This window comes from Condylostylus longicornis, unplaced genomic scaffold (assembly GCF_029603195.1).
Source record: "Condylostylus longicornis isolate FDR11 unplaced genomic scaffold, ASM2960319v2 ptg000018l, whole genome shotgun sequence".
Lineage (NCBI taxonomy): Eukaryota > Metazoa > Arthropoda > Insecta > Diptera > Dolichopodidae > Condylostylus > Condylostylus longicornis.
In genome coordinates this window covers 2,793,129-2,817,860 of record NW_026577987.1, presented here as the reverse complement: position 1 = coordinate 2,817,860, position 24,732 = coordinate 2,793,129, and the positions used below count along the sequence as shown (strand labels likewise).

General features: G+C 23.5%; 1 protein-coding gene and 1 non-coding gene across 2 annotated transcripts in view; both read right to left on the bottom strand.

Annotated features, from left to right (window-relative positions):
• Window positions 1-3,873: 3,873 nt before the first annotated feature.
• The window catches only part of LOC129606538 (atypical protein kinase C), an 80,589-nt gene continuing 59,730 nt past the window's right edge, over window positions 3,874-24,732 (bottom strand). The window contains exons 3-9 of the mRNA XM_055516906.1: window positions 21,440-21,525; window positions 18,853-19,851; window positions 14,586-14,612; window positions 13,454-13,648; window positions 5,755-5,870; window positions 5,282-5,408; window positions 3,874-5,215 (exon numbers count right to left, since the gene is read on the bottom strand). Of these exons, the coding sequence (XP_055372881.1) occupies window positions 5,321-5,408; window positions 5,755-5,870; window positions 13,454-13,648; window positions 14,586-14,612; window positions 18,853-19,851; window positions 21,440-21,525 (1,511 nt within the window). The 3' untranslated portion in view covers window positions 3,874-5,215; window positions 5,282-5,320. The remainder of the gene's footprint in view (window positions 5,216-5,281; window positions 5,409-5,754; window positions 5,871-13,453; window positions 13,649-14,585; window positions 14,613-18,852; window positions 19,852-21,439; window positions 21,526-24,732) is intronic.
• Window positions 8,019-8,090, bottom strand: Trnap-ugg (transfer RNA proline (anticodon UGG)). The gene has a single exon. It is a non-coding gene; the product is annotated as a tRNA-Pro (tRNA).

Sequence of the window (24,732 nt, the reverse complement as noted above, 5' to 3'; positions counted from 1 at the left end):
ATTTCGAAGTATTGAGGCTTTCAGTATGCAATCTCAAATTTTAAAATTGATTTTTTTTTTCTAAAAACTAGAGTATTTTAGAATCATATTCAAATAATAAGTGTCGCGTATTAAAGAAAATGTGCATCATTGAGAACGATTTATACAAATTATTTCAATTTTTAATTGCTTACTTAGATTTTTTATCCGTAAATATATATATATATATATTTATATATGTATTTGCTTTAATAATATTTACAAAATTTTATGTTTTTGATAACATTTATTTCTAAATAACTACAGTAATAATGGTGTATTTTAGTTTAGCTACAAAAATACCAGTTTAATATTATTCCAACAATTGTTTTTTTTTTTCACGTTTACAGAATATTTGTGAAGTAATATTTTTTATTACCAAAAATTAGATAAAATTAGAGGGGAAACAATTTGATAATTTTTGGGTTTAACTGAACAATAGGTACAAGAAACTTTGTTTTCTATATAATTTTTTTACAAATATAGTATAAAAATATTTTCGATAATTATTTAAAATATACAATTTCACTTGATATTAAGTATTATTTTTAGTAATATGATTGCATCAATAATTATAATTGATTTACTGATTTTTGCGCACACCTCTTAAAAACTGAAAAAAAAAACCTGGCACATTACATTTTCGTTTTGATCAAAAAATATATATTTTTAACAAACACTGTAAGGTAAACATTCATACATTTATATTTGAATATTAGTATAATTCATTTACATAATTCAAAGTAAAGTAATAAAAATGTGGAACAAAAAATTAACAAAATATTTAGTTTCATTTCAATTCTCGTTATTTCAAGGTATTTTTTTGTTAATAATGAGTTACTAAATTTATCATATTTTTCATTTTACTTTCTAGTTTGCTCTAATATGCTAAAACTTTTTCATTCTTGATTAATAGATCTTTTATTTTCTTTTGTATACAAAAAAAATTTAAAAAAATATTTTTTCTACACACACAACATGGGTTTCAAAATAAAATAAAAATAAAAATTGTGTGATTGAAAAATAATTTTATATTAAAATTGAAAAAAATTAATAATTTTCAAAATATGAACTTGAATATTTTAATTTTCCTTAATTTAAAGTTATTTTACTACGCCAATAGATTTCTCATGTTAGAAAGACGTGAGAAGAGAATGCTATACGAGATTCAAAAATACCTAATGAAAGGCTTTTTCAATAACGTCGAGTAATTAATTTCATTCGCAAATTAGAATATTTTCAAGTTTTTCCCAAAAATAATAACCTATTTTATAAGATTCTATATTGACTCTTATTTGTTTCTTTTTTGTTAAGTTTCACAGTGTTACAACTTTCTTGAAATATAAATATGTGTGTATGTATATTTTGATAAATGTTTTAATCAAATAAAACATTGCTTTTTTTTTGTATATTGAAAATGAAAAATTTCTACTTTTTTATTAGATGAACTAAGAATGTTGAATCAAAATGACTTCGGAACTTTTTAATGAATTTTTTTAAAAATGAGTTTAATAAAGATAAGAAATAAAACAAATGCTGTAGTTTTATCAAACTAAAAATACTTATCAAGCATTCATTATTTTTAGAATTTAAAGAAAAATTCTTCGAAATGTCTTAATTCTTCGAATTGTGCCAAATTGAAACGTTTTAAAATTTTTCTTTAAATAATTCTTTTGAAAGCTATGGCTTAAATTTCTAAAAAATTTAGACAGAAAAAAAATGAATTGATACGATTTATGATGTTTTATTTAAAAATTAAAAATAGTTTCCAATGTAAATGATATAGTCAATAATAGTTATAGTATTACAATAAATATAATAATTTTAATTATAGTTTGTTTTATAATTTGTAGTCTGCTGTAGCCCTTTTAAGATAAATTTACAAAAATATATTAAATATCTGTTCATTATTTCATTTAAAATTATCATGACTTGTTATTACAATAAATTTTACCTTTATATCTATTTAAAAAAGAAAAAAAACATAAACATTTAAGAAGAAAAAGACGAAATTAAATAAAATAATTTTTACTTTAAAGAAAGTACATATATAGTTTCAAAAAATTAAATAATCAAAATAAATATGTATAATACAATGTAAATATAAATTTTATTTCCTTTCATTATTATTAATTATATTTATATATAAAACAGTAAACATTACTTAAAAAAGTTTCATTAACTTCAAAGAAAACAAAATATTCAAAGTTTAACTAATTAAGTCATTTATGCAGAACATAAATGTAATCCTTTAAACATATTTTATAATTAAAACACATGTTATGGTTTAGGGGGGTTGTAAAAATTGACATCTAGTTTTCATTTTATTTTACTGCATAATAAAAAAAGGAAATTATTGTTTTGTTTAGAAAAATATGAAAGTAATTGCGTTAACGTAAGTGAATACAAATTAAATTTTGCATTTTGTTAAGCAAGCAGCAAAAAAGGTAGATATACCTACAAATGTCAATATTTTTAAAATATTAACCCTTAACGGCCGAAAGGCCCCGCTGAGGGGACATAGTACTTATGCTCTCGGCCGTTAAGGGTTAAACAAGGTAACATTAAATTTATATATGTATGTACATATTATTTTTTTTTTCTTGTAACATTCTTAACATAATTTTAACTGAGCGAAAAATTTATTATACTTGAATTTGATTTTAGTTTGTCATTTTTGTAAACTGTATTATTTTAATTACTGCAGATTGTACCAAAAATCAAAAAGCAAATTTGGCGTAAAATCTTATTTTTAGTAGAAGCATTTGCAAAAGCCGAATTACTAGTCCTATATCTTTTTATTTGCATTAATTTGTGAGACTGACAGATTTTTACCACTTTTATGATAAACTGGCCATAAATTTCTTTTTCTTTCACAGACTTTTTGGCACTTTTAGCAATAACTTAATCAAATTGAGTTTTATACAATTTCGAAGATTTAGTGAATTTTTTCCTGTGCTCATTTCCCCCAAAAATATTGAACAAAAGTTGTTCTTTAAAGTTTGTCTAATCTAATATAAATATTAAAATAAAATAAGAAAAATTGTGTTTAAATTCTTGCTGAAAGTGAAATAAAAACTTATATTAATTTTAATATTGTATTATACCCGATGTACATTGATGTTTATATATATATGTATGCAAGTATTATTCTTGTTTTATTTATTAGCGAAATTATATTGCTTCTTCTATTTTAAAACACTTTTTCTTGTGAAAACAATCAGTGAATTTGTTTTGATTATACATGTATTATTTTTCATTGTTTTCTAAACTTCGTGAAAAAATAATTTATCATAATTTTTAATTTTAATTGCAAATAAATTTATCTTACGAAAAAACACTATTTTTGTTTTGTTTAAATATCTTTTAATTAAGTCAATAAGTTTAATAATTTAAATCATTAAGTACAATAATTTTTTTTTTCAAATCAGTACAACATGAGTGTTACAAAATAACTTGATTGTTTAATTTTTAATTATGTATGTAGTTATAATGGTAATAGAAATAAAAAATAAAATTGAATTTAAACTATATAATAAAAAAAATTAATTAATATTAACAAAATATAATATTTATTTTATATAATAATCATTGTTTTGCCCTACAAGAATTTTCTTTTTCTTAAATATAATGGTTATACTGGAATTAAATTATTTTAAATTAAATTTCTATTTTCAAATTTTCATTTAATGACATAATCCTAAATTGTCATTCAAGATTATATTTGATTTCAGATACAATTGCTTTTCACATTAAATTAATTTACAATTTTGAGAGTTGTTTAAATAAAATTTAATCAATTTTTAAGACGTTTTGAGAAAGGAATGCTATTAAAATGATTTTGGTTATTTTATAAAAAATTTTTTGTTGTTTTCGTTTTGAAAATATATATGTAAAAGAGTCTGACGACTTAGGGTGCCGTTATATTTAACGGAAACACTTCTTTTTCGTCTTAATAACATTTTTTGATACACAAACATAAAAAATTCTTTATAACAAATTTTATTAATACATACAAATTTAACATTTTCTGGGATTTAAAACGTACACATTTTTCAATAATTTGTAAATTAATACTAGTTTAAAAAATTAAAATCAACAAAAATATTTTTTTTAACAATTTACTATAATTTTTTTAAATGCTACAAAAACTTAATTCCAGTAAACATGCGAAATTGAATTAAAAATATAAATACTTGTAAATTTCTACAATTATGTATAAAGTTATTAGAGGTATAAAAAGTACAAATAATGTTTTTATTTCTATAATTTAGACATAATTTCTTAGCATAACCTTTCCTCAATAATTACAGAATAATTTTAACAGATTTTAGTCCAACTTTAGTTTTAATATATTAGACATTAGTGTCTTAATAATTTTTTTTATAATTTTAATAACAATAATTGTAATATTCAGGTTTTACTTAGATAATTTTAAAGACCATATTTTTAAATGTAAACATTTGGTTTTTTCATCTTCATCGAATAATATTTTTAGTTTCTATAGTAAAGTGACAACAAATAAATTTTTAACATTAAACCTTTTTACAACATTATAATTATATTGTGTATTTTATATACCTCTAATTTTTATTTAAGATTTTAAAAATTTTAAGTCTTAAAAATATTTAATATTTTTTGCAACTTTTAAATAATTTGATTATTAATATAATGGCTTTGTGAATATAGAATGAAAATTATTTAGAAATATTTTTATAATTAAGAAATTTAAAATAGTTTGTGAAAAAAGTTGACTTAGTTAATAATACAATATTTTAAAATTATTAAAATTTTGCAAATAAAATAAAAAAAAATAAAAACAAAATTGAAATTATATTTACTTATTAGAATAAAATGAAAATTAAACAGTTAATTTTAAAAATTTTGTTTTATAATATTTTGTTCTTGTTTCTCAAAAGATTACAATTAATTTAATTCATTTTTTTTTGTAATGAATAATTTATTAATTTATTTAACTATTTAAATTTAAATATTAGTTATTTTTTTATTTTTTTTTTTGTAATTTTAAGAGTTATTATTTTTTTTAATGATTTTTTGTTTGTTTTTTTTTCGCTTAATTCAATGGAAGGCAAAACATGTGCTGAAGTAGACTTTTATTGGATGGTGGAGGAGGTAACTGGAGAACATTGAGATCTTCAGCAACGGAATCATAGTCGCTGGAATCATCTCCGTAATACTTTAAAAAAGGAATAAGATTAATATTATTGATATAAAGATAAAATAGTTTTTGGAAAATTTTTACCTGCATATTATAAGGATGCAGTTCACAAGACGCGTGATGTCAGACGCAATCCTCTAATGACATTAACAATGGATTCACATATTCGAATCCCTCAAACTCCGATTGATCGATCTTGTCGATAACACGACTAAATAAAAGAAAAATTAAAAAAAATAATTAACAAATGTTGGAAAAATATTAAATTATTTTTTAATAAATTTTGTTTTATTTTAATTTTATAAATTTATATTCAAAATAATTATAAATAAAAGTAAAATACTCGTGCTTATGAATAACGCATATTTGAATATTGTAACTATATATTTAGTGCATAATGCTTAGAGTTCTTAAATTTTTATATATATTATTTTCATACTTCTACATTTTAATTAAAGAAATAAAATTAATTAAAAGAATTATAATAAATTGTAAAAATCAAAATAAAAAATATCAATGTATAAGAAAAGGAAAAAAACTGAAAAATCATAACTTACTCATCATCCGGCGTTAATTGTACAGCCTCTTCAGTAAATTCGGGTGGGAAATTAGCCAAATCACGGTCAGAATCTAATCTTGGTTTAAATGGTGGTGTAACTTGTTTTTGCTCTAGCTATAAATACATGAATTCGAAAACACAAAAGAAAAGTACAATAACAAAAAAAAAGGAAATCAAATCATAGTAAATTAATAGGGATAAAAAAAAAAACAAAAAAAAAAATAAAAATTGTTAAATAATTAAATAAAAAATATGAAAATGTTCATGAGTGATCTATTTAGTAATAAAGCAAGCAATTTTGATTTGTAAGGCTTGCATATGAATTCACAAGACAAATTGCATATGCAAGTATGTTATTTTAACGGAACAAATTTTCATATGATTGTAATTCAATGAACTTTTTTTGAAAAATTTTGGATTTCAGAATGGCAAATTTAAGCAAACTTCGTAACTATTAAGTAAAATGTTACTTAACGGCATCAGTTGCAGCCAAAATTGTAATTTTGTTTTTTCAGTTCTAAAAGCTAAATTTGATAACCATATAAAGAAAAAGCTTAACCTTTCGTTAACGAATAAATAAATATAATTCCCAAGAACTTCAATTTTATTCATCAAGGGGGAATTAATTATGACTAATTTCAAGTGATGCAGTTACACTGTCGTATTGATGCAAGAAAGTTTACGTTTATTTACGTTTTCAACTTCTTTTTTATTTACAGCATTCAAAATTATAGACGACTGTTAATCTTCTTCAAGCATTACAATATTCAAAGTATGTACTAGCCAAGCATAAACTTTTTTAAGAGATATCATCGATTATCGAAACCCTAAAGATGATTTCCTTTTAACAACTTATAATTTATTTAAAAACCAAAAAACTCTTACAATTTATTGGAAATTTTTAATATTATGTTATGGTTGTTCTTTATTAAATCCAAAGTTTTTCAATTAAAAAAGAGTTTTGTCATTGTTGATAGTGGACAGTTTTTTTGCTAAGGATTTTGAGGAACATTTTTTTTGTTTATTTTGATTTGTTTATTTGATTGCTGTTTTGTTGTTTCTTAAGGAATCGGATAAGGAAAACAAAAGCTGCACTGCATTTTTTATGCCTTTTTACTTACTTTTGTCTATTGTGTAAGCTTATATAGGTAAATATGACTTTACAAATTACTATTTAAGTTCGGTAATGGTTATGTACATATACGAGTATTTGATAAATATAAATTTAATAAAAAAAAAACAAAATAGGAAATTAAAGCTCTCTAATTATATTTAGGTTCTTATTTTACGCTGCAGTTTTTTCATGCACTTTATCTTGTGTTTTGATTAATTTAAATAAATTTTGATGCCTTTAAGAAAGTAGAATAAAAAATGTACACAAATATATTGTATATAATATTATGTTGGTATGAACATGTAAGTTAACCTATTAGAGCCATCACAAAGTAAAAATTGAAAAAATAATTAAATAAATAAATAAATAATTATAACATTAGGTCTGTCCAAGATAAAATTCTCCTGTAAATATTTCACAAGATATAGTTTTCTCCTGTAAAAAAATTGATAATAGCTCATATATTTCTTTCAATTTTATGCTGTCACATTTCAATTTTGAACAGGCTTCATTATAATGCATTATAAGAAATACAAAGAATTGTCTATCTTGGATAGAACTTTTGGATAATGATATTGCGATGAAATGGGAACTCTAAATATACGTAATGGTAAACAATAATTATGTTTCTTTTAATACCTTGTACCTGGATCGCGTACTATTTTTAATTCTTATGTCAACAAAATTGCAAAACAACATAAAATTAACAAATGTAAGATTTTAAAATAAAAATATGTACTTAAAGTTCAAAATCAAAAAAATTTAATTTTACTGATTACATGTAATGATTTTTTTCTTTTTTTCTTATGAATAAAAAAATATTATAAAGCGAATAAGAATCATTTATATTTCATGGGCCATCCAATTCTCAAATATTGTCCTGAAAAACTATAGCTAATGTAAACTAAAAATAACTTAAAAAAATATTAAATCTTGAAAATTATACAAGAATTTTTAATGATGTACATTTTAGTGTATTACGATATGTATTGCAAATATCAAATGCTATACATACATGTATTGCTTTTTCAAACACTTACTATAGACTATATTATAGTCTAACATATTTATAGTGTATATTATAATATTCGCCGAAAAAAAATTACAAAAATTTGAGTTTTTTTTTTAAACAAGAGAAAAAAAAAACAGGGCTCAACCGGGATTTGAACCCGGGACCTCTCGCACCCAAAGCGAGAATCATACCCCTAGACCATTGAGCCTACAAAGATTAATTTAGCAAAAACATTATAACATTATTGTCAGTGTTCCTATTTTTTGTTTCTGTTAATGAACTAATTATAGCTAATATATATTTTTATTATTTGTGGCTATACAACAAAAAAAAAACTTCCACATCTGCGCATACCAAATATTTTTATTTTTTGATCTTTACACTAAAATTATGTTCACACTTTTAAAATTTCAAACATTTTTCAACATATTGTATTCATGTATGTATATGCTTAATACAAGTTTTTTAAAGCCCAGCTTTGATTTTAAAGCTCTATATTGTAACGTTGCAAGAAATAAAGTTTACATCAATTAATGTACACACATACACTCATGTTAGGGCAATATTACGTAGTGAAAATAATATTGGTTTTACACAATAATAGTGTATTGAATATGTAAAAAATTTTCATACTAAATCATGGTTAATTCTGTTTGTGAAAAAGCTTTACTTTTATGTAGTGTGTTATGTTATAAAATAGCAGCTGTTAAAAATATATATTATGTTAAGATTATTAACTTTGTTAGCATTTTATTTTATAAAGAAAAGTTAAGAAACATCATGAAATAATAAAAATTAGGAATACATAAATATGTATTTATATTAGGAATGTAAAATTTTAAATTGAATTTTACAAAAATATTATATCGACATACATATGTATGCAGGGTTTTTCGCATGAGGAAGCAAATAATTTCAGGGGTCTCTGATCAATTTCCAATAAAAAATGGTGCAGGGTGGGTGCAGATATATTCATTTTCGTTACAGCTTGTATATACTCGTTTTTCTACATATATAAATAATTGCTTATAACTTCAGAGCTATGCGACTTAGAGGAACCATCGGTGGCTTGTTTTACATGCGATTTATAGCTTTTTATTTTCGGTCTTACAATCACTGTGATTTGAACCATTTAAAATATGCGTAAAATGCCCTTATTTTACATATTATATGCTATTGCCATACATATAACAAACTAGGCTTTGCCATATGTGATTGCAGAAATTTCGTTTGTCGAGTTTTCGGAGGAAATGAGCTTCTCCATGGAAATGAAATGTAAATAAACTATATTTAGCGAAATGTTAGTCGGTCTTTTCCGATTTGTTACTTCTGATTCCTGTTTGCTAGTTATCAACTTTTGAGACATTTAAAATCTCGGAAACTGGATCATTACTTTAGGCAAATTTTATATTTTTAATAATTTTTGAAATTTTGTATATGTATAAGCTTCGTCTGGTAACCCACCTGGTTTTTCAAGGAAATCAAGTGCCAACAATTAGACTTTTCATACGGTTCGGATTTACTTTTTCGTACAAAATTAAAAGCTCACATCATATAATCGCAAAACAGAAAATTAAATTTGCTGTGGATTATGTGCTGGTCACATCATATTTTTTTGTGTACAAATGTATGTATGTAAGGCCGTCCACCAAAATGTAAACTTTTGGATGTAAAATTTACAATGTACATTTCCCTAAGCATTTCGGTAGAAAGATACTGATATAAACGACAAATAAATCCATTGAAAATCCATTTTACTTTTAGTTGTTTCTATCTAATTTTGTTCTTAGATAAGGAATGTATTTGATGGGTGGATCAATCTTTTGCATAAACTTAACGGATATGTGCGCGTTTATGTATATTAAATAATTTCGTAATTATATACTTACACATATCACAGTTAATGTGAGATGTGCAGAGTACACCACGAAAAGAAACTTCTTATTAAAAGTTTTTCTAAGGTATGGAAATATAAAAAGAAAAGAACAAAAGCTTGTTACTATTTTGTTAAGCTTGAAATATCACATGACATTTTTTTTTATATCTTTTGCACACCTTTAAGCATAGTTTGTTTATTTGTACTTGTGTTATAAATAGTAATTATAATGAAAAATTAAAATAATAAAATAAGAAATTTTCATTGTCCGTTGTTTACACATAATGATAATTTTCTGAAATACGACGGCTTTTATTGAAATCATGAAATCGAAAGGTTTCTTTAAAAAAAGTTAAAGGCAGTACCATTTAAAATTTATGAGCGAATTTGCCTTTCAATATTATAAAGCATACAAAGCGATCAGAGTTATTTTCGACTTTAACATAAATTTTATTTCAAAAAAGCTCTTGACATTGCACTATTTAAAAATATTTTTAATCCGTATAGGGCCGATAAATACGTCAAGTAAAAGCAAATTGAGTGATGAATAAAAAATTTTTGTATGATGTTAATACGGTCTACTACCATCTTAAAGCTTTTAAAACCACCATATTAAAAAAAAATGCCAAAGCTTTTGCGATCTTTTTAGACAAATTTTTTTACAACGTTATACATTTCAATGTCTCCTTTAAAACTTCAATTTGAAACTTCAGTTCAATTTTTAAAACTTACCCCAGTCATAAAAAATGTAGAATTTTTATGCTAATTTTTAAATTAAACAATTAAAAAAGCAACATATAATTCTGAAAATTATATGTTGCTTTTTTAATTGTTTATTCAAATTTAATTTTTTAAAATTTCTATGTTTTTTATAAAAAGTGGGTAAAATAGACATATATTTATTTTAAAATATGTAAAAAATATGGTAAACTTTAATCAAAAGGGTCGCAAAGGCATTGGCATATTTTTTACTGAATTCCAAATACAAAAGGGTAACATTCAATTAATTTTTTAGCTTTATCTCGGTCGGAAACCGATGATAAAATATATCATTTTTAAATTTTAAAATATTTTATAATATTTCAGAAAAAGTTATTAATTTTGAAGTATTTTTGTTGGTTAAATTGTACATAATCTATTTTTGGTTATTTGGGTTGTAATTTATTAGAATTTCTTTAAATTTAAAAATTATTATTGCAAAAGGATTTCATCATGCTAAAATGTACATTATTAATGTAAATTAAAAAATTATAAATTGTTAAAATTATTTAATATGAAATTAAAATATTATTAAATCTTTATAAATATGTTATAAAACCATTCTCATAAGTATATTTTAAAAGAAAAACTAAAAAATTTTTAAAATAAGTAATTATAATTATAGTAAAATGTGGTAAAAGTAATTGAACAATGCAAAGTTAATTAAATTTTTATACGAAAAATTATAAAAATATAAGAAATCTATATGAATACATTCATAATAAATACTCATAGCAAAAATAATGTATAGACAATTAAATTATTTTTGATAAAATCTTAAAACAAGTTAAATTCACTATATCAGTTTTAAAGATTAATTACAAAAATAGTATAATACGAAAAACTAAAAAAAAACAGAAAAAAAACATATGTATATCCGTTCCACTTACGGATCATCTGGCGTCAATTCAGCCGGTTCTCTTGTAAATTGTGGATCAAAATTGGTTGTAAAATCTGGATCACCAGGATCAAATGTTGGAATAAAAGGTGGTTGAACCTCCTTTTGAGCAAGCTTTTTTCGTTTTAATTATTAACATTTTTTTTCAAATTTGTGGGGTTATTTTTATTTTTAATTTAAAGAATTTTGTGATTTTTTCGTTTGTATGAAATTAAAAACAATATTTTATTATAATGCTTTCATAAATTAATTAAACTTAAAAAAAATAAGATTTAAATAATTTTTTTAAATATAATTGTAGAAATATTATTAAATTAGATGGCACTGTTTTGCAATATAAAAATTAATTTTAAGTATCAATATTTATTTATATTTTTACTAACTATTTTAACATGAAACTATAGTAATATTTAATTCGGGTACTCATACTTTACTTAATTTTTTTTTCTTATTAAAAATTATATCTTAAATTAAAATAATTTCTTATAAATCAAGAATGGGGCATTAGATAGTTGGGGTCATTCGTTTTAAAATTTACATAATATAATCTAATAAAAATATCTGTTCGGTTCAAAAACTTCTAAGGTGAGCAAAAAAACGGCTTATTATATTATCCACGTTTTTATGATTTAAAGGTCATACATATAATAAAATTGTAATGAATTTTTACTATTTATATTTATTTTTATTTTTACTTTTATATTTCATTTTAATTGATTAATATAAATTTTTTTGTCGGTTGACGTTAGTACCTCACTCTATGAAAAGTAACAATTATTGATTAAAATTGTAACAAAAACTCTGTGCAAGCTTGCTAAAAATACATGAATGATACTTTGTAAGTAAATAAAATCGGTTGTATAACTTTCTCGTACTTAAAGACAGATTATACGTGCAGTACATAAAAACGCTGGTCAAAAAATTTTCCCAATTTTTTTTTTGGCAAAAAACATACTGATTTACAAAAAAAAAATAAATAAAAACTTAATTAAAGAAAGTGTAAAATATTTAATTAAGCATCTGTTTCCGAAAATTGAATAACGGTTTAAGACTTTCATGAATTACAAATTTTTGGTTTTAAGTACATATGTATGTATACTTTTCTCAGTAATATGAATAAATTGGAATTTATGTAACTATATTGTACCATAAATGAAGGCACAGTAAGCAAAATTAATAATTTTTCTTGATTAACAACTATGCTGGAAAAATTAAAAATATTAAAAATACCTTGAGTTCTATAATGTAAAAAAAAATTTATATCGGATATCGCACATACAAAAGCTTAATCAACAAGTTTTACAATGCTTATAAAAATAAGGGCAAAGTTTTTATGTAGTAACAATATTGTGGAGGCGATGTTTTGAAATCTTAAAATCAAATGAAATTTTATAATCTGAAATTTTGTTTATCTATGTTTTTGTATTAGGGTAATAATAAGCTCGCAATGATTTGTCCATTCTATTTTGAGTTTAAGAGCTTTTAAAATTATTCTCCAGTTTTTGAAAAAAAGTTTAATTTAGATATAATTTAGTTAGATATATGTTTGTACATACATAGATTTATTTATGTTTACACACCGGACCATTTTAATTTTCACTATAGCAAACCTTACTACAATTTTACAAATTTAAAACGTTTGATATTTATAGAAAGTTTTTGGACTACAATCTGGAACTTGAAAGTTCGTAGTGAAGACGTTATTTTTAACATTATGAAACTCAGGGATTTAACTAAATCAAAATACCAAAGTATCAAAATTTCTTTATTCTATGTTGTTAAAAAATTATTGAAATTACAATAAAAAATTAACGATCTAAGTTTCTTTTTCTTTTAACATTTAAGGAATGATAAGGAAATGTTAAAATTGGAAATAGGAAAAGGAATTTTGTATTTTTTATAATTATTGCATTTATTTGTTTTTACTTTTACTTTTTTTTTGTTTATTTTTGTTCATATATTTTTATTGTGTGAATGTAAAAATTTGGATTAACTTTTTTGTATACATGCTAAAAAAAACAACTATAGATATACTCACCATCTCCCAATCGATACTCTTAAAGAATGGATGATTAACAATATCCATGAATGCTGATTCACGATGGCAACCCAAGCGATCAGCTGGATTTTTATTTAGGAAACCTTTAAGTACTGAGGCGGCTTTAACACTTAACGAACGTGGTATACGAATTGTTTTCTCCAATATAACTTGGAACAAATAATCTTCAGTATTCTATATAGCATTTAAAAAAAAAAGAAAATTGAAAATTATTAAATAAAATATGAAAAAATCCAATATTAATATTTTTACGTTGATTTCAATTATTATACATAATATTCATTCAATTAAAAAAAAATAAATGCGAGATGAAATCGGTGCACTTTGACTTCTTTGCTAATTTTTTTTTCGTATCTAATTAAATTATTTAAATTAAATTAGAGAATTTCTTTTTTTTAAGTTTTGCAAGTTATTCAATAGTTTTCAATCCTAATCTTTTCCAGTGTATTGTTTAAAAAAAAATATTTAATTATTAATTTTTTATTATACACATTATAAATACTAGGGTTGCACAAAATATGATATGGAATTGATTTAATAATTAATTTATGTATGCTAAATTGATTTATGTGAATAAATAAATTGATAGTAAGTAATTAATTAAATATGATGGTGTAATTAATTAATTAAGAACATGTTATTTTTTTTTTAAATTAATTAATCTATTTTTTATTTACTTTAATATATCATTCAAATTATTTATTAATTCTAGTTGTGACTTTTAATTTTTGGCAACATTTTCTATTTTTTTTTTTAGCAATAAACAACGAATATTTTGATTGTTGGATGTGGTGGGGTGGTTCAGATTTTGTTGGTTTCTTTTTTGATTTTTAATGAATGCAAGCATTTTTTTAATGAATTCTATAGTAGGTTTATAATTTTTATTTACTTTTTTATATTACAGTTGTTATAAGTTTACCATATATACACGTATATGTGTATATGTAAAATTAATGATCAAAATATTATTTAAATATTTAGTAAGTATGACTATATGCATATGTATATTTTTCGAAAGTTGTATAATATTTATATAAAAAATGATTTTATTTGTTTTATTTTTATTGAGAAATTTGTATATTTAGCAATTATTTTGGTTCAAAAAATTTACCTCGGATAATTGATACAGATATTTCCACTTTATTATTCAAATTACAATGTGTGAGATATTATTTTTAATACACAATAAAAAATAAAATAAGAATATTAAAAAAAATTAGATATAAAAAATATACAAACTTATGTTTTTCAATTAAAAAAATTTGAATTTTTTTTGTAAAAGCTTATAGTAAAAAAAATAGAATTTGATATTTTATTATAATTTTTTCAAAAGATATAAATATTGAGAAACGCAATTAAAAAAAAAAACTAAGAAATTAAAAATATTAAACAAGTAGATAATTAAAATATTTTTGTAAACCTTTGTTTACTTAAAAATTTTTATTTTTTTTTTCATATTATCGAATAATATTTATAAAATTAAATTTCAAAATAAATTACATAATTAAATAATAAGAGCATTCATTGAGTTTTGTATTGATGTTCAAATTTTCTATTATTTTCTATCGTCAAATTTAGTATCACAAAAAATAACTATTAGTAACAATAAAGTAAATTCAATAAATTCATGACCATTTGATTCGAATCATTTCAATTTTGGATATCTAAATATTATTTTAACTATTAAAAAAATAGAGCTAATATTTGTTTGAAAATTATAACGTTTAAATATTTCTTATTTGTTAATCAATTATTTTGAAATTTTTAAATTGAATGGAAAAAAAAGAATGAAACTCTAAAAGGTTTTAGTAGTTCTAAAAAAGTACGAGATATTTTATTTTTCCAAGGTTTCAGAATACAAACGCAAAAGGACGTAGTTGAGAGGAAATTATATTCAAATTGAAATAAAGTTGCTTTCGTTTACCTTTCTCGGGGATTATAGATTATATTGATATAAGTAGGGGATTTGATAATTAATTTCTTAAAATATAGATAAATCTTCGAAACCATCTAGCGGATCTTATTTGTGAATGATGCCTTTCCAACTTTTAATTGACCTTGATAAATTCATTGGTGTAACACATATGAACTTCAGAATATATTTAAATTTTTGTGTTTGAATGATCTTATTGTCCTAAATGGATTTTTTTGCAAAAAGTGTTTGAACAAAAGTTTCCACACTGAGTTTTTACTCCTTAAGTTTGCAATATATAACTTTTCGGTTTCTTATTTATTCGACATTATAAACTCCTTAGAACCTCTTTAAAAACGGGAATGTTACGATAATCGTAATTTTATCCAAAGTCTACCCTTATGACTTCATTAAATTAGTTAGAAATACAATTTTATGCTTTTTATTTATTTATTTTTATTTTATTATATACATATGTACTTATTTCTGATGGACATAAATGTTATGAGAATAATTATTATGTTATGAGATATAGTTGTTGACCATAATACTAAACCGAAGTTTGCAATACGAGAAGTATCCACGTTATAACGCAATTAAAAAATTTGTATAATACCATAAATGCTCTTTTCATTTAAATTTTAACTTAATAACTATTAATTAATACAAATATAAAAACAATATATTTATCAAAAAAAAATCCAACTATCATTTTATATGTAAATATTTTTTAAAGTGGTATAAATTTGATAAATCGAATTGAAAAAATTTGGACTTTACTAGTCTAATCAAAAATTTGTTAAGTACTGTTTGATATAAAAGAAAAAGTATATAGAGTAAAAAATTTTATACATAATTTTTATATATAATTTATTTTTTGATATGAAAATAGTGTATAAAAAATATTTTAAGTAATTCCATCTCTTCATTATTAATATGTTTCTAATTTTATTTATATTTTGTGTATCGAATTGTTTTTAATTTCTATTCAACAATCTATTTTTTTTATATTTTAGCCGAAAATCTATTTTATTTACTATAGTATTCTACTCTTCTTATTTCTACGTAAGGTCCAAACTTCAATAAAATTAAATAAATAAATTTTAAAAACTAAAAAGTAATATGCGAATTTGATAAATACAATAATGAAAATTAAAACCAATAAATCAAGCGAATTATTAACATTTATTTAACAATTTTTACTATTGATATTTATATAAATAATTTGGGAACATTAAAAAATGTTTATTAATTTGGATCTTTTTGAACCTGTCAACTTTTCATATTGTCACTTTATAAAATAATAGTTTCTTATATAGGAGTTCAACAAAATTCATTTTTTTTTATAGGAGTTCAACAATATAATAATCAAAAATAATAGTCAATACTGTTACATTTAATTTGCTATCAATATTGTAGATTATACTTTAAAAGGAGTTTCATGTGCTAGTATGCAAATATATGTACTATATAAATATATATAATTTTTATAGAACAATTTTTTATTTTTGAGCAATTCGACAATCTTTAATTATAATTTTAATGAAAAAATTAATTGAAATTGTAGAGCAATTCAATTTTCTCTTTTAAACCACATATATATGTTTTTTGTTTTGATTTCGATAAACAGTATTCAATTTAAAGTTGTAGTTTAAAATATGAGCTGATTTTGGTTGATTAATAGTTCAAAATTTAAAAAAATATTTACTGCTACTTATTTAATAATTTGTATGTTTAACAAGGTATAAGCCTTAACTACAATTGACTATTATCATATGATGAGTTATGATTTTGTTCACTAGAGTGGAATGTCATGTTAAGAATTTTAATTTTCATAACTAATTTTTCTTTAGCTATTGAGATCATTTGTTAATATATTTTAAGTATATACAAGGTAGCGGTGGTAGTAACAAGAAAAATCAGTTAAGATAAATAGACGTCGAAATTAATTTATGCATGGAAGTATAATAAAAATATATTAAAACTGTTTTGAATTTAGAATTTTTTTATACTTTTAGAGTAATGGTCTTTTTGAAAATGCTGAAACAATTAATATGTTAATTTACAATTTGTTAAGTAGTTGTAGTCTTCCTAACAACTCATTCACCAGCATCATCTAAGATTATAACCAAGACTCATACGGTATCAAATGTCAATTATCAATTGTAGTTAAGCCAATTTTCCTTTTAATTGCTGTTGACTACATCCCTTTATCGTTTTTTAAGAAAAATATTTTAGCGTATCACTGATTTCTTCATGATTCTTTGATCAGTTTTCAGTAAAAATTGTATGGGGGGGGCTGCAGATACAGTAACTTTCGAGCTACAGCCTTGTGAAGAAAAAAAAGGTACCGGACTTTTCCTGCGTGTAAATAAATACTTATAACTTCGGAACCGTACAACGTAGAGTTATCATTAGGAGCTTGTTTTACAGACGATGTTCTTTATTTTTGGGTTTTCAATTAATTTGATTTGAGGTATAGTTTTCGAGATTCAGATCACCAAAGTCAGAATTTTTGTTTTTTTTTTCGGAAACTTTATTTACAAAACTCGAAATTTCTCGAAAATTTTTTAATACTTTTTTTCCGATGCGCTACAATGAGATCTAAAAGTTAACCCATGTAACATTTTCCTCTATCTCTCATAGTCTTTCCAGTAAAACATGTTAACTGTTAAAAACATGCGGAAAATGCAAATGTATGAAAAATTCATTTTTCGCATGTTTTTATCGTGTATATCAAAAATTTTAAATTGTTTATATTTTGTAATTTCATTATTTTATGCGAAATTTTAGTTATAATGTTGCAACCATTTAAACTTAACATTTTACAAAAAAATGAATTATATTTTAAAATAAGATTTACAAATTTGAAGGTACAAAAAAAAACTATAAAATAAATGCTTTAATAACAAAAGATGGTTCATTAGCGAAATCCACATTTTCAATTTATAATATTGTTTCAGGTGGATTTAAGATAAGCTACATGACTTGGAACCTGTTTTTCAAGGCTTTGCCAATTTTTAGTTAAAAGAAAGTAAAATGTAAAGAAAAATTTTTAGTAAATATTATTAAAAAAATTATTAATTTGATTATTTCTCTTTGTAAATAGTTTTGATACAGTTTTTGCGTAAACTTTTGTATATTAAAAATATATTCGAACACTACTCTCCTAAGATTATTTAATGCTATGTATTTATATATCATATTTATGTATATGAAAATATAATACATTACATATTTATACTTATTATATAAATAAATATATATGTATTGGTTAAGATTTTTATTAAAATGTTTTTGACATTAATTATGTCAAAAAATTTGACTAATTTTTATTTAAATTTTTTTCTTTCTTCAAGAACAAAATATAATAAAACTGTAATTCAAAAATAAGTAAAGAATAATAAAGAAACAAACGAAATAAAAATATACAAAAACTTAATTTAGAATAAAAAAATTAACGTACCTGATCAGGATTCTCAGATGCTCCAGCAATGTCAAATGGGCTACGGCCAGCTAACATTTCGTATAATAGTACACCTAATGCCCACCAGTCAACTGAGAAACCATAATCTTCACCGCGTAATATTTCTGGCGCAATATAATTTGGTGTGCCGCAGAATGTTGATGTCGTATCACCTGGACGTATACCTTCTTTACACATACCATAATCAGTTAATTTAATATGACCTTCATGATCTAATAAAACGTTATCCAATTTCAAATCCCTATAAATTATGCCCTTTTCATGCAAGAAATTTAATGCTAAACTAATTTCAGCTGCATAAAAACGAGCATGTTCTTCTGGTAATCGACGTTGTCGTTGCATATGAAACATTAAATCACCACCTCGTACAAATTCAATTACAAAAAATAAACGTGACGGTGTTTGAAAACATGAATGTAAACCAACTAAAAATGGATGATTTGATGCAGTTTCGAATACATGCTTCTCAGTTTGAACCCAATCAATATCTTCATCATCGGTAACTAAGGCCTTTTTAATAACTTTCATTGCATAAATACGACGGGTCTTTTTCAATTCTACCATTAAAACTTTTGCATAGCTACCACGACCTATTACACGAATCAATTCAAAATCTTCAATTGAATATTGTCGTTGTGTTCCAGGTTCTAATTGACCGCTACCACTTCCAACACCACTACTTTGATTAACTATATTTGATTCACCTTCACCTTCAACAATTGTTTGTTCATCAGACTGACATATAACTAAATCATGTTGGGATTGCTGCTGATTACTACTAATCTCCGATGTTATTTGATGAATTTCTGTCAATTCTTCGCTACCATTTTTATCAATTGGTGGTACATGCTCATTGGTACAATGCTTTTGTACCAATTTGTGGCACTTTTTATGTACAAGCAATTTACACTGAATACATTTAAATCCTTGACGTCCAAGACCCCAAATACGATCCTGACAGTAGGCACAGAAGGCTCGCTAAAAAAGAAATATATTCAAGAACAATAGAAGAACATAGTTTAAGTAAAAGAACGTTTTTTTGTTAAAAGTAAATTTTCGGAAAGTTTGACAAAATAATATTAAATATGTTATAAAAAATTATATCAACTCCTATTTCATAAATTAAAATAATATTAAAATTTAATGAAACAGAATAAAGCGAATTGTTGCAAATTCTGTAATAAAGTTTAATGTAAATAAAATAGTTTATAAACTAAAATTTATTTAAGTAAGTAATTGATGTTTTTAAATGAAATATCGATAACCTTTTTGTAATAGAAATATTAAAACAGTTGTGAATTTAAATAAAATTAGTACGTCAGGAATATATGTTGAAACTTTATCAACATTATCGATCGATCTTGTTAGTCAACCAGTTTATACAATTCGATTATATAAAAAAAAGTCTTAAAAGTGTAACTGTTAGGCCCCGGCGAGATTCGAACTCACGATCTCCTGTTTACTAGACAGGCGCTTTAACCAACTAAGCCACGGCGCCGTTATTATTAAGCATTCTTGATTCTAATAAAACACCTGATATGTTTGACAAAATTTCTTTTGAAAATAGTTTTCTTTTTATTTGTTTGGTTAGGTGTATTTACGTAAAAAGCTTTCCAATTTGAAAACATTTTCATAACAACTTGCAGAGAATTTAAAAATAATTTGTTCATACAAGCTGTTCATAAACATAATTACATATTTGACATTATTTGTGTTTCTTCGATAGTATAAACTAATTTTTTTTGCTTAAAACTCATCCTATTGAAACTTAATAATTTAGAGATTCATAGTCAAATTGCAACTATGCATGTATTATGGTTATTGCGTTAAATCAATCTTAAATTACAGTAAAACCCCATATTCATAAAAATTTTATATTATTAATAGAATTGTTAAAGATATTTGGGTAAAACAATTAGTTTATGCGAATAATAGTTCATTGTATTGAAAGAACTTTTACTAAATTAATAATAGATTATGTTTTCAATTAAGAAAAAATTTTACATATCATGTATGTTATAAATAAATTGTACATATAATAGAAAAAATTTTATTAGAATGCTTGAATTAAATAAAGGTAGAGATTTTAGCTCAAATTTGTTAATTTGATGGATTCCGTTTGATGAGAATTCGTTAAGCTTGTGCACCGGAATATTTATCAAATTTTAATCGAATCAAATAAAACGTATGAACATGAAACGTAACCCTGATTAAAGGGCTCACAAACGGTTTATTCGGGCGGATTCAAAAACCAATTGGAGAATGTAACAGTTTGCTGTTATATTTTACGAGTGTGCCATTTTGGTATTACATATGGCCAATTCGCCAGAGTTCGCTAGTACGGAAGCTTGCCAAAAGTATAGAGAATTTTGTTGTGATAGTTTACTTTTAGAATGATAAAATTACAGCTCTTGTACAAAAAATATATTAAATGCTAACGAATTCTTCAACAAGCTGGCGAGCATTATCAAATGAATTAAATTTTTTAAAATTATTTTAATATATAATTCGTTTAAAAGTTTTAAGATCAAAGCTATTTATTTGATTATAAAATAAATTAACGCACCCTGTTGAATCTTTTTGCTTGGAATATATGTCCATTAATCCGATATAATTTTCTCCACCGTCTTGCTCCTCGTCTATAAATACTTCCTGAAATGAGACAAAAAATTCATATGTAATTAGATTAAATATGAAATTCGAAAAATCCTTTAGTATCTAGAAAATTTTTTAATACTAACATAAAATAAGTATAGAAAGATAATTCACGTAAAACAAAAATTTTCAAAGCATTTTTTCTAATGTCGAAGCAATTGTAAAGTTTTTTGTAAACAAAAAATCAGAACAACAACTTAAAAGCTTTTCCTTTCAACAGCTTCTTTACTTCTTTTGATGATTTTTTGTAGTTTATTGTCACAATCTTTTTATTAACCCTTTGTACTCGTATGTCACAATGGAGATGACAATACTAATTTGCTCTACAATACGTATGTCACACTAGAGAAATATTAATTTACTATTCCACAATTGGTATAAGAACTAAAATATAAGTCTAAAAGAAATTGCAACCTGAAAATGAATTAGTTTTGGAAGTGGAACGTTTTATTAAATTGATACAAGAAGCCGCTGACAAAATATCAGATTCTCTGAATAAAAACTCGTATCAAATACAAAAGCGTTAGGCGTTAGGCCTAGTTACTTTTAATAATGTTGTGTGGACTGTAAGTTTGCCCTCTAAAATGTTATAACTAAGTCAACTTACTGTTTTGGGAGCTGTAGAGTTTAAAAAAAGTTTACAGAGTTTAAAACTAGCGTTGAAACTCTCATGGAGTCAACTTACGGCTTTCGAGCAACACTTACTTAAACATGAAATTTTTAGTTTGATCAATAAAATGAAAAAATTAACTCAGAAAAGATTGTTATTTATTTATTGTGTTTCACTTTTCCGATTCCCCACCTTATTTTCTAAGCACGTACCGTGTAGAGGTACGTTCGGCAGATAAGTGAACATATAAAAAGTAAACATACACGGTACAGGCGGCTTGAATTTAACAATAAATATATCAAAAAGGGCATTTTGTTATGAATTCAATTTGAGGTAAGCATAAATTTTATGTGAAAATTTCAAAACAAAATTTGATAAAGGGTCGGTAAGTTATAGAAATTTTATTCTAAAATTCATTTTGCAAGGCACAGAAAAAAAAACAGAAAGATGACATAGCTGAATTCATTGCATAGTTGAAAAATATGTCACTTCTTTAAAATATATTAGACCAAAGTTTTGTTAAATGTCTTTTGAAATATTTGAATACCAAACAAAATCAAAAATATGAAAATCGACTTTGTAATAATAAAATAAAATTACTTAGAAGATGAGGGTAAAACGTGGAAAGCGAAAAAACAAATCAAGAAAAAAGTTTCACTTAAAATTTTCGCGTTATCATAAGTTATGCGATTAAAAGAAAATTCAAAACACGTACATGCTTTAATTATAAAATTGAAAGAAAAATCAAAAGTAAAACATAATTTAAGAAAAAATCCATAGTACGTACATATCCATAGTAAAAAAAAAAAAATTATAAACTATATCTTTTAGCACTTTTTCAAAAAAATTTAAAAAAAAAGTGCCTATTAGTTCCACTCCGCCCGTCCGTTCATTCGTCTTTCTCTCCGTGTGTCTGGTTACAGACTTGAAGATAAAAAGCTTTAAAAGTTACAGCCCCACAAAGTCCTAAAAATTATTTTTTAAGTAATTATTAAGTAAAACCAGAAAAGTTTTGTAAATTTTGCAAACGTAGAACTTTTAATATCATATTAGAACTTTGTCAAAATAAAATGGCCACTAACATTTACCGTTACCCAAATCTATTTTTTATAAATTTTTGTGATATCGTTTTTTTTCTATACCTCCGTTTGTAGGAGCCTGATATTTTAGTAGCCACCTCCACCCCTTCTCTGGAAATTTGTAAAATTTGCATTTTTGGGGCCTTATATATCGGAAACTTTAAGCTTTTCAAGTTTCTATGAATGAGTATAGAAATAACGTTAATTAAGCGCCATCCCTCTAAGAAATATAATTATTTTTCTTAACTCACGCAATTAACCCCTAACTTCGAATATAATTGTGTTAGCTCTTCTTTAAATTTTTTTTCGTTTTATTTCGAATATTGCACACATTGTTCATCCTCAAGGTATGGAATCTTTGAAACTTGTTGAAGGGAAAAGTGCTACATTAAAAACCATTGGATTGACCAAACTTTATTTAATTTACTTAATGTGTAAGTCTACTAAGAATATATAAAATGAAAAAAGATTGTAGTACTTTTTATAATTTAAAATGTTTTCAAAGTATAGACACAGATATCTACATATAAACTTATAAACTGTACGTAATCTTTTGTTTATTACATTTGAACTTTTATTTAACTAATATAATATCAAAAATAAAGTATTAAGGTCAAACTGCAGTATATTCGTTCAAAATATTTAAACAATTTTTATCTATTTTAATTAGATCTAAGGTGAAAAGATTCTTTTAAAATTTATAGTTCCAGTATTAAACTTACACAAATTGTAAAAAAATTGTTTTCGAAAACATACAAATACTTCTTTTATGTAGTATGGTTGAAAATTAGAGTGGCAAAACTATGAAAATACGGTCAAACCCTTGTAGCTCGAGTTCTTTCTAGCTAACACTTAACTGCAACTAACCTAATTTTTTGATTTGTTTTGCATCACAAATTTTTCTTATTCGTATTCCATAACTTGAATTTTCTGTAACTAGAATTAGTTTTATAAAATTTCATACGAAGGATTCATAAGAAGGAAAAAGTTTACTTTTTTTTAAGTTCGACTTGTATGGTATCCAAAAGTACATAAATTACAAAATCAAGCAATATGTTTCTTTCAAGTTCTGTACTAACCCTTTAAAAAACTGTTTAATTGAAGGTTCTATATTTTTCGGAAGGAAGTTATAAGCAAAAAAACTTGGGCAAGTAGAAATTTAGTGAAAATCCTTTAAGATCCCTGTACTTCGGAAATTGATAAGATTTCAATTCAATAATGATAACACGTATTCTGAATAAAAATTTTACTCATTTTTGATGCCCTTACTGATGGTATATGTTATGTAACTCACTGATTACCTCAAATCTTGTTTAAACAACGTTTATAATAGAACGGTAACTTTTCAAATGGAAATTATAATTCATAAATATATAATATGATAATTTATTGTATTTGCCGATCAACATATTAAAATAATTGAGATATATTCTTGCCAAATTCAATCTGTTATGCTAACTCTCATAAAAATAAAGTCGCCGTTAAGTTATCTAATTGAAAATCTCCCTGTTATAC